This window comes from Triticum aestivum, chromosome 5A (genome assembly GCF_018294505.1).
Source record: "Triticum aestivum cultivar Chinese Spring chromosome 5A, IWGSC CS RefSeq v2.1, whole genome shotgun sequence".
NCBI lineage: Eukaryota > Viridiplantae > Streptophyta > Magnoliopsida > Poales > Poaceae > Triticum > Triticum aestivum.
Window position 1 is genome coordinate 350,615,692 of NC_057806.1, and position 12,213 is coordinate 350,627,904.

Here is a 12,213-nt window from a genome sequence, read left to right on the forward strand (position 1 = left end):
TCAATTCATGTGTGTCTCTCTCAAAAGGTGTGTACATCAAGGATGATTGTGGTAAACTAAAAAGCAAAGACTCAAATCATACAAGACGCTCCAAGCAAAACACATATCATGTGGTGAATAAAAATATAGCTCCAAGTAAAGTTACCGATGAACGAAGACAAAAGAGGGGATGCCTTCCGGGGCATCCCCAAGCTTATGATTTTTGGTGTCCTTGAATTTTACCTTGGGGTGCCATGGGCATCCCCAATATTAGGCTCTTGCCACTCCTTATTCCATAATCCATCAAATCTTTACCCAAAACTTGAAAACTTCACAACACAAAACTTAACAAGAAAAACTCGTGAGCTCTGTTAGCGAAAGAGAACAAAACACCACTTAAAGGTACTGTAATGAACTCATTCTTTATTTGTATTGGTGTTAAACCTACTTTATTCCAACTTCTATATGGTTTATAAACTCTTTTACTAGCCATAGATTCATCAAAATAAGCAAACAACACACGAAAAACAGAATCTGTCAAAAACAGAACAATCTGTAGTAGTCTGTAACTAACGCAAACTTCTGGAATCCCAAAAATTATAAAATAAATTGCTGGACGTGAGGAATTTATCTATTAATCATATTCAAAAATAATTAACTAAATATATCTCTCCAATAAAAAATGGAAGCAATTCTTGTGAGCGCTAAAGTTTCTGTTTTTTACAGCAAGATCAAAAAGACTTTCCCCAAGTCTTCCCAACGGTTCTACTTGGCACAAACACTAATTAAACACAAAAAATACAACCAAAACAGAGGCTAGATAAATTATTTATTACTAAACAGGATCAAAAATCAAGGAATAAAAATAAATTTGGGTTGCCTCCCAACAAGCGCTGTCGTTTAACGCCCCTAGCTAGGCATAAAAGCGAAGATAGATCTAGGTATTGCCATCTTTGGTAGGCAATCCATAGGTGGCTCTCATAATAGATTCATATGGTAATTTAATTTTCTTTCTAGGGAAGTGTTCCATGCCTTTCCTTAACGGAAATTGGAATCTAATATTCCCTTCCTTCATATCAATAATTGCACAAGTCGTTCTAAGGAAAGGTCTATCAAGAATAATAGGACATGAAGGATTGCAATCTATATCAAGAACAATGAAATCTACAGCACATAATTCCTATTTGCAACAATAAGAACATCACTAATCTTTACCATAGGTTTCTTAATAGTGGAATCCGCAAGGTGCAAGTTTAAATAACAATCATCAAATTCACGAAAACCTAGCAAATCACACAAAGTTTTTGGGATCGTGGAAACACTAGCGCCCAAATCACACAAAGCATAGCATTCATGATCTTTAATTTTAATTTTAATTGTAGGTTCCCACGCATCATAAAGTTTTCTAGGGATATAAACTTCCAACTCAAGTTTTTCTTCATAAGATTGCATCAAAGCATCAACGATATGTTTAGTAAAAGCTTTATTTTGACTATAAGCATGAGGACAATTTAGCACGGATTGCAACAAGGAGATACAATCTATCAAAGAGCAATTATCATAATTAAATTCCTTGAAATCCAAGATAGTGGGTTCGTTGCTATTTAAAGTTTTGAACTCTGCAATCCCACTTTTAACAATTTTTGCATCAAGATCTAAAAACTCCGAATTATTGGGACGCCTTCTAACTAAAGTTGACTCATCTCCAGTCCCATCATTATCAAGATTCATATTGCGAAAAAAATATTTAATAGGGGAAACATCAATCACTTTTAGATCTTCATCCTTATTATCATGAAAACTAGAAGAACATGCTTTCACAAAGCAATCTCTCTTAGCACGCATCCTAGTAGTTCTTTCTTTGCACTCATCAATGGAAATTCTCATGGCTTCGAGAGACTCATTGATATCATGCTTAGGTGGAATAGATCTAAGTTTCAAAGAATCAACATCAAGAGAAATTCTATCCATGTTCCTAGCCAACTCATCAATCTTGAGCAATTTTTCTTCAATCAAACCATTGAAACTCTTTTGCGAACTAATAAATTCTTTAATATTATATTCAAAATCAGAGGGCATCTTATTATAATTTCCATAAGAATTGTTGTAGGAATTACCATAATTATTAGATGAATTACTAGGAAACGGCCTAAGATTAAAATTACCTCTATACGCGTTGTTACCAAAATTGTTCCTACCAACAAAATTCACATCCATAGATTCATTATTATTCTCAATCAAAGTAGACAAAGGAATATCATTAGGATCAATAGGAGCACTCTTATTAGCAAACAATTTCATAAGTTCATCCATCTTTTTTACTAGTAGATCTTTCCATGTGCCATTGAGAATAATTAACCATAATATTATCTAGGAGTTTGGTAGCTTATCCTAAAGTGATTTCCATAAAAGTGCCTCCCGCGACTGAATCTAAAAGATTTCTGGAAGCAAAGTTCAATCCGGCATAAATTTTTTGTATAATCATCCAAAGATTCAAACCATGTATAGGGCAATTACGTATCATTAATTTCATCCTCTCCCAAGCTTGTGCAACATGCTCATGATCAAGTTGCTTAAAATTCATAATATCATTTCTAAGAGAGATGATCTTAGCAGGAGGAAAATACTTAGAGATAAAAGCATCTTTGCACTTATTCCATGAATCAATACTATTTTTAGACAAAGACGAAAACCAAGCTTTAGCACGATCTCTAAGCGAAAACGGAAATAGTTTAAGCTTAACAATATCATTATCCACATCTTTCTTCTTTTGCATATCACACAAATCAACAAAGTTGTTTTGATGCGTAGCGGCATCTTCACTAGGAAGGCCAGAAAACGGATCTTTCATGACAAGATTCAGCAAAGCAGTATTAATTTCACAAGATTCAGCATCGGTAAGAGGAGCAATCGAAGTGCTAATAAAATCATTATTGTTGGTATTGGCAAAGTCACACAATTTAGTATTATCTTGAGCCATCGTGACAAGCAAACAAGAAACGGGCAAAAGAGGCAAATTGGAAAAGAGAAGGGGAATGGAAAGAGAGGGCAAATAAAACGGCAAGGGTGAAGTGGGGGAGAGGAAAACGAGAGGCAAATGGAAAATAATGTAATGTGAAGGATAAGAGTTGTGATGGGTACTTGGTATGTCTTTACTTGGCGTAGATCTCCCCGGCAACGGCGCCAGAAATCCTTCTTGCTACCTCTTGAGCACTGCGTTGGTTTTACCTTGAAGAGAAAAGGGTGATGCAGTAAAGCAGCGTAAGTATTTCCCTCAGTTTTTGAGAACCAAGGTATCAATCCAGTAGGAGACCATGCGTGAGTCACCTCGTACCTACACACACAAATAAGAACCTCGCAACCAACGTGATAAAGGGGTTGCCAATCCCTTCACGACCACTTGCAAGAGTGAGATCCGATAGAGATAATAATAATAACATAAATATTTTTGGTATTTTTATAATATAGATTGAAAGTAAAGATTGCAAAATAAAATAGATTGAAAACTTGTATGATGGAGAATAGCCCCGGGGGCCATAGGTTTCACTAGTGGCTTCTCTCAAGATAGCATAAGTATTAAGGTGGGTGAATAAATTACTGTCGAGCAATTGATAGAAAAGAGAATAATTATGAGAATATCTAGGCATGATCATGTATATAGGCATCACGTTCGTGACAAGTAGACCGACTCCTGCCTGCATCTACTACTATTACTCCACACATCGACCGCTATCCAGCATGCATCTAGAGTATTAAGTTCATAAGAACAGAGTAATGCCTTAAGCAAGATGACATGATGTAGAGGGATAAACTCATGCAATATGATGTAAACCCCATCTTTTTATCCTCGATGGAAACAAGACAATACGTGTCGTTTCCCTTTCTATCACTAGGATCGAGCACCGCAAGATTGAACCCAAAGCTAAGCACTTCTCCCATTGCAAGAAAGATCAATCTAGTAGGCCAAACCAAACTGATAATTCAAAGAGACTTGCAAAGATAAACCAATCATACATAAAAGAATTCAGAGGAGATTCAAATATTGTTCATAGATAAACTTGATCATAAACCCACAATTCATCGGATCTCGACAAACACACCCTAAAAGAAGATTACATCGAATAGATCTCCAAGAGAATCAAGGAGAACTTTGTATTGAGATCCAAAGAGAGAGAAGAAGCCATCTAGCTACTAGCTATGGACCCGAAGGTCTGAAGTAAACTACTCACACATCATCGGAGAGGCCATGGAGTTGATGTAGAGGCCCTCTGTGATCAATGCCCCCTCCGGCGGAGCTCCGGAAAAGGCCCCAAGATGGGATATCTTGGGTACAGAAGGTTGCGGCGGTGGAAATAGGGTTTCGTGGTGTTCCTGGATGTTCTCGTGGTATATGGATATACATAGGAGGAGGAAGTACGTCGGTGGAGCAACGAGGGGCCCACGAGGGTGGAGGGCGCGCCCAGGGGGTGGGCGCGCCCCTGCCTCGTGGCCTCCTCGATTGTTTCTTAACGTCCACTCCAAGTCTCCTGGATCACGTTTGTTCCAAAAATAACGCTCCCGGAGGTTTCATTCCGTTTGGACTCCGTTTGGTATTCCTTTTCGGCGAAACTCTAAAATAGGCAAAAAAAACAGCAATTTGGGTTGGGCCTCCGGTTAATAGGTTAGTCCCAAAATTAATATAAAAGTGTAAAAAATAAGCCCATTAACATCCAAAATATATAATATAATAGCATGGAGCAATCAAAAAATATAGATACGTTGGAGACGTATCACATGTCAAATTGATGTGGTCAAAAGTAGTTTCAATGCATGATATAGCCTATGGGCACTTGTGGGAGTAGTTGCTATCAATCTTGTTAAGTTTGGTTCACTTTTATTTTGAGTCACTAAAAATTTCAGAAATTTTTTAGAGGAAGAAAAATGTGTAGAAAAATGTACCAAGGTGGTTCCTCAAGGAAGCAAGGCCCAAGGCTCGCAATACGTACAGTTGAGTTGTCAATTCAACTGCACCTGAAAGACTTAATATCTGCAGCAAAGTATTTAGTAGCAAAGTAATATGGAAGTAACGGTAACAGTGGCAAAAGTAACAGTATTGGTTTTTGTAGTGATTGTAACAGTGGCAACGGAAAAGTAACTAAGCAAAGATCAATATGTGAAAAGCTTGTAGGCATTGGATCAGTGATGGATAATTATGTCGGATGCGATTCCTCATGCAACAGTTATAACATAGGGTGACACAGAACTAGCTCCAGTTCATCAATGTAATGTAGGCATGTATTCCGAATATAGTCATACGTACTTATGGAAAAGAACTTGCATGACATCTTTTGTCCTACCCTCCCATGGCAGCGGGGTCCTACTGGAAACTAAGGGATATTAAGGCCTCCTTTTAATAGAGTACCGGAACAAAGCATTAACACTTAGTGAATACATGAACTCCTCAAACTACGGTCATCACCGGGAGTGGTCCCGATTATTGTCACTTCGGGGTTAATGGGTCATAACACATAGTAGGTGACTATTGACTTGCAAAATAGGATCAAGAACTCACATATATTCATGGAAACATAATAGGTTCAGATCTGAAATCATGGCACTCGGGCCCTAGTGACAAGCATTAAGCATAGTAAAGTCATAGCAACATCAATCTCAGAACATAATGGATACTAGGGATCAAACCCTAACAAAACTAACTCCATTACATGATAAATCTCATCCAACCCTTCACCGTCCAGCAAGCCTACGATGGAATTACTCATGCACGGCGATGAGCATCATAAAATTGGTGATGGAGGAAGGTTGATGATGACGACGGCTACGGATTCCCCTCTCCGGAGCTCCGAACGGACTTGAGATCAGCCCTCCCGAGAAAGATTAGGGCTTGGCCGCAGCTTTGTATCATAAAACGCGATGAATCCTTCTCCCTGATTTTTTTTCTCCCCGAACATGAATATATAGAGTTGGAGTTGAGGTCGGTGGAGCCTCAGGGGGCCCACGAGACAGGGGGGCGCGCCCCCCACCCTCGTGGACAGGGTGTGGGCCCCTGGTGTTGATTCTTTCGCCAGTATTTTTTATAAATTCCAAAAATATTCTCCGTGAAATTTCAGGTCATTTCGAGAATTTTTATTTCAGCACAAAAATAACACCATGGCAATTCTGCTGAAAACAGCGTCAGTCCAGGTTAGTTCCATTCAAATCATGCAAGTTAGAGTCCAAAATAAGGTCAAAAGTGTTTGGAAAAGTAGATACGATGGAGACATATCAGTGATTCTATGGTGGGGATCCTTCTCCCTTAGGAGGCCTTGATATCCACTAGAGGGATCTTCTCCAACAGGAGGTCTTGATTCTCCAAGGAGAAGGGTAGATGAGCAAAGCTCCCTCTAATGATCTCATATACTTTCCTAACATTAGAAATGGGGAGGAAGAGGTCTATTTATAGTGCCAGAGCGAAGGGGCCAGAGAGGGGAGGTTACATGGCTCTTGGCCCGTAGCTGCACAGAGGCACCGGATGTCCGGGCGGGACGCCGGATGTCGGGCCCGACTTGGGGCATCGGATGTCTGGCCTGGAGGTAGGCCGATTCTTCCCTTCTCTAGATTGTAGGGGCCGGATATTCGGGCTAGCACCGGATGTCCAGATGTTCACCGGGTGCCGGATGTCCAGGGGTCGTCCGGATGTCCGGCCCCTGTAGAGTCGCTTGGCGTACGTTTCTCTCTGGTCTTCCTCTGCTTGCTGGCGCCGAATGTCTGGGTTCCTGCCGGATGTCCGTCCGCTGTAGCTCCGCGGTGACCCCACTTGACGCACTTGACGCTCCACTTCCACGTGGACTTGTCCTATGGTTCGAGCTCCTCCATGGTTGTCTCCTCGGTTCCTGAGCACATGTAGTGTCTTTGCATTAGGTATCAACCATGTCTCACGTGAATGGAAAGGGGAAGCATTTAGGAGCGGGTTCACCTTGTGTCCAATGACATATGCTCGAGCTATAGTCGTATGTCCACTTGGGGCTTGGGGAGTAGTTGTAGCGTATAGGATGCTCCGCATTAGAACATTTATTTCAATTCTTGAACATTTTTTTGTAGACATGATTTTTTTTGAATTTGTGAACAAATTGTAAAAACGAGAATTGTTTCTGAAATTCTGAACAATTTTTGGAAAAGAAGAACATTTTTTAAAACCTGAAACATGTTTAAAAAATGCGAACATTAATTGAATTTATTAACAAAAAATCAGAAAGGAACAATTTTTGTTGAAATTTTGAACATAGAAAATCATGAACATTTTTCGATAAGTGCAAACATTTTTCTAGTTAGTGAACAAAATATGAAAACAGAAACATTTTTTGAATTTTACAAAATTTTAAAAAAGCATACAAATAGAAAAGAAACATAAGATGAAAAAACCAGAAAACCTAGTAGAAGAAAACATAAAAACCGGTTCTAGAACCTTCTAGAAGATTCCCAAAACCGACCAGGAAACTCTGAAAGGTTCAGAAACCGGTCCGGTATACTATGTTTGAGTTGTACAAATTGGTCGGCCCATAACACGTTCGCTTGCTTGACCCCTGTGCGGCAAATAGGTAGACGCGAGCAGACTGTCTTTCCACTTCCACAGCGCCACACTTATGGGCTTGCCTATTACCACATAGTTTTTTTGGTTTGTCGTTCAACTATTAAATAGTTCCATATCGCTTTCTTACACCTCACCCCATCAATTTATATACATTTATGATTTCAAATTACTCCGGTGTGCCTTAGGGAGGAAAAGAAATTGGAAGAAGGAATAAATGCCTCTAGAAGAAAAAGAAATTAAAAGAAGGATAAACTTCATTGTGCCAATGAAAATAAGGAATAAATACCTTGGGAGGGAAAGGTATTAAAAAAAATAAAGTTCACACTTCACCGGTTAAAAGGGGAAATTAAAAGAAGGATAAACTCTTCTGTGCCAATTAAAAGAAGGAATAAATGTCTCAGGAAGGAAATGAACTAAAAAAAATGATAAACTCCGTTTTTTTTGCGGCAAAAATGATAAACTCCGGTGTGCCCATTAAAAAGAAGGAATGCATGGCTAACTTAAGAATAATATTTGTTAGCACCTGATCAGTTGCTACACTCCCAATCCTATTAGTACGTGTTTTCCTGAAATATAATTTTTCGTGTTATTCAAAACGTGTTGGTGCCTTTTGAAAAATATTAAGTATTTTTGATATCGTATGTGCATTTTAGACTATATGTGTAGTTTTAAGAGAAGTATTCACATATTAAAATAATGTTCATATAGTTTTAAATAATTCACCCTTTTCTTAAAAACATTTCATGCAATTCTGTTCACATGCTAAAAAATGTTTGTAATTTTAAAAATATTCATGCTCTTTAAAACAAATAGTCCATGTGATTTAGAAAGTGTTTATGTGTTTTAAAACAATGTTGATGCATTTTGACAAACAAATATACAACTTAAAAGTGAGTGCGGGTATGAGTGATGGTGATGGACTAGGTGTAGGCCGTAGCTTGGGAAGGGCGGTAGTCATCCCAGCTCAACGAGATTGCTTTTAAAACTATTGGACATTCACTTGCGAGCATGGTTCAATTGTGGGTGTAGGTGTGATGGCTGAGATCATCACCTTTGAGTTAGATCACATTTGAACGCATTGTGTTTTTTCCCACTGCAATGCACGGATATATTTGCTAGTCTATATAATCTAAAATTGCACATTGCCTGGTTATTGTAGTCCGTGGATTTATATCACTATATATGGATATAACATTGTGTGCATATGTGCGTCATACAGCACTGATCGATCCTTACATATGATCGCCAACCAACCCACCCACTCACGCACGCATGCATGCGCCAATTAAAAGTGCATACGTGTAGGCATATATATGACCGATCGAATGGACAGGCATGTCCCATAGAATTAACTAGCCGACAGCATATATCCCTACCAAATGTAGAGTATAATTAATTACGTAGCAACTGGGCGGGCTTCATCATGAGCTGCTCATGCAGGTTGTCTCGGACGTCGTCGCCTGGCGGTAGCACCGGCAGCATCCCTTTCTCCTGGAGGCTCTTCACCGTCTCGTATATGCTCTGCAGCACCGGCACGAACTCCATCCCCAGGTCCTTGAGCCTCTGGTTCGTGAATTTGTACCCTTTCACCGGTGGGTTCACCTCGTCCTTGCACCTACACACCAAACGCGCATGTGTTAATGATCAAATCAACCGAAAATACCTCGGTAGAACCAGCTAGCGGTGATATATTTTTCCAGTCTGCATGCGACGGACATACTTGGTGGGTACGGGGTACTCGGGGAAGAGCTTGCAGAGGACGCGGCAGAGCTCGCCGCGGTGGAGCGTGGTGCCCTCGGCGCAGATGTAGCGGCCGTGCGCGCCGGGCGCCTCGTAGACGCGGACGTGCGCCTCGGCGACATCCTTGACGTGCACGTACGCCTGCGCCGCGTTCACGTACGTCTTGGCCGACCCCGTCAGGTACTTCATCACGTGCTCCGTGCTCGCGTTCACCGTCGGCTGCAGCAGCGGGCCCAGCACCAGCACCGGGTTCACCACGATCAGCTCGATGCCGCGCTGCCGGGCCGTCTCCAGCGCGTCCTGCTCGGCCACCGTCTTCGCGTAGCAGTACCAGTTCTGCACGCGCGTGACATGGATATCATCATGCATGCTATGATTTAAATATTGCAAAAAAGAAGATGATGATTCTTCTTATCTTTCTTCAAAGAAATGATGAACTTCCACTCAAAAAGTGGATGACCGACCGTGTCCCCAACTGCCGAGCTAGCTACATATATTTTATTCTAGCCGATTTTGGTCTCAACAACAAAAGGAGCGCAAAGGATAGGATCCCAGCCGAGTATATGTGCGGCAGTAGGTAGAGCTAGCAAAAGGTGTTTGGAGTGGCTAAAAATGGCCGCAAGCTAGAATGGTCTTGCAGCTGGTGCAGTGCTTGACGCACTGGCCAAGGAACAATACCTCATTGGCCTCGGTAGGTAAGAAATCAACGTCGCCCTTTCTATACGTATTCCAGCTTTGCATCCACGTTTGGTGAACCTCGACATTTGTGTACCATCATTGACAGTAATCATACGTATAGTACTACTCCCTCCTTTCCAAATTACTTGTCGTGGTTTTAGTTCAAATTTGAATTAAAACCACGACAAGTAATTTGAAACGGAGGGAGTATTCACAGTAAACATATATTACCGGGTTTCCGAGTTTCAAAGATAAGTAGCAATGGATTATTGTGTCACTGTATGTGAACAAAACAAACAATTACCACGTACCGCTGTCTTTTTGCAGTATTCAAGGTCGCTCCAGCAGGTGTCGTCGACGGGCTTGCTGGGGTCCCTGTTGGGGTTCATGTACACCGTGCCGATGGTGGACGTGAACACTACACGCTTGATGCCCATGTCCGCGGCTGCAGTGATCACATACTTGGTCCCCCGGATCGCCGGCTCGATCATCTTCTCCTGGTAGCCATCGGTCAGAAGTTTAGTTTCCAAGCAGGTTAGCAATTCATCGTGTGGCATCAATGGTACGTACAGGGTCGTCGGTGACCGGGGAAGCGGCGTGGAAGATGCCCTCACAGCCCGTGAACGCCTCGACGAGGGTTTCGGGCTCCATAAGGTCGGCGCGGAGGAGGACGAGGCGGTCGGCGGCGCCGTCGAAGGCTCTCAGGTGGTCATTCTTCGGATCAACTGCCAGAAGTCACGCGAACGATCGTGTTAGCAGATAATAAGACGAGTGTCTTGCAAGATGAACTCGAGTGTGCTACTATATCACACGTACCAGGGTTGCGAACGGTGCCCCGCACGTTGTAGCCCTTCTGTAGGAGGCGCTTGACGAGCCACGAGGCGATGAAGCCGCCGGCGCCGGTGACGCACACCGTCCGGCCGTGGCCGGGAAGCTCGGCCGGCACGTTGTCTGCCGCCTCGATCGGCATCTCTCTCTTCCTCTCGACTTACTTCCGGATTGGCACGACGTATCCGGGGATGTTGCGAGCAGCTGGTGCCTAGCAAGGTATCGACAGGTCCCAAAGTACGCTGTGTACTCGGAACGGTTCTTCCCTGCTACTTACTACAGTACCGCACAACACTGCGCAGGTAGTAAGTAGAGCTAGGCAGCTGCTGGATATGAGATGAGATAGGGCACTACGCATCGTGGCTATACTTATAGAGGCAGCGAAAGAGAGAGCTGGAGTGGTTCGAGACGGTTGGAAAACCGTGTGGCCCGCATCGACAGGACGGTCGTCGCTCGCTTTGGCGCCGGAGTTGGTGGGAAACTTTCTTTATTTGCCACGGCCAGACTTGGCACCTCGATTTAAGCGTTGCGCATGATTCACAGTAGTACTACATGCGTGCCAGAGCTCATTTGTTTAACGGAGATTAAGCTCCGTGTCATGCTCATAACCAGCCGTTTGCCGGGTCGTACCTACGAACTTAGGCCAGCAGCTTCGTTCATTTGGGGGTTGGTGGTCAGCTACCGACTATAGGAATCGTGATTCGTGAGGCGCGTGTGAGAGCCGAAGAAAAGTATTCTCTACGGCGTACTCGTCGTCTGTATGTTGTCATATGTACGTATTTCGTACATGTGCTTTATGTGGGGATCATCGAGGGTCAGTATTCGGTTTCAACTGTCAAGAATGGCCGCCCTAGGTAACGTCATGGTATTTCTCGTCATCGATCAAGCCCATCATGCATATGCATGGACGACGCCATACTCCGTATTTTCCACAAGATAATACTTGGAATTAGAAGATATTCACATTGTAGCTCCCTGATTTCACATTTTAGCCCACTTCAATGACGGTCATATATGTATATATTTTCTGAACCAGGGACAAACCTCTTTTCATTATAAAGAATAGTAAAAAGGCACGTGCGTTGCAACGGGAGAAAAAATACTACACACTCTTAATTTACAAACAATGTTCTATAATCTAAGAATTTGTAACTATTTATTAAATACATGAAGAGTTAAAAAGTTTGTTAAAAAGATACAGGATTTTGAATAACGAAAAGAGTTTTTTTGTCTGAAAAAGAACATTTTTGTATGGCCTCTTGTTGACGTAGGTACTTACGCCCCTATTTCATCACTATTTCTTGCCATACATGTCATACGTATTGGTCCTATTTCATCACTATTTATATCTTATCAAACTTGTCCTTTTTTGTCATGCATGCCTCATTTTTACTTTTTTCATGCATGTCCTCTTTTTTTTC

At 41.9% G+C, this 12,213-nt stretch overlaps 1 protein-coding gene across 1 annotated transcript; it reads right to left on the reverse strand.

Annotated features, from left to right (window-relative positions):
• Positions 1-8,696: 8,696 nt before the first annotated feature.
• Positions 8,697-11,142, reverse strand: LOC123103319 (cinnamoyl-CoA reductase 1). The gene is made up of 5 exons (XM_044524855.1): positions 10,781-11,142; positions 10,535-10,689; positions 10,276-10,461; positions 9,267-9,622; positions 8,697-9,161 (listed from the first exon to the last, which is right to left on the reverse strand). Exons 1-5 carry the CDS (start codon positions 10,932-10,934, stop codon positions 8,939-8,941), a joined length of 1,074 nt encoding a protein of 357 aa, XP_044380790.1. The 5' UTR covers positions 10,935-11,142; the 3' UTR covers positions 8,697-8,938.
• Positions 11,143-12,213: the final 1,071 nt, after the last annotated feature.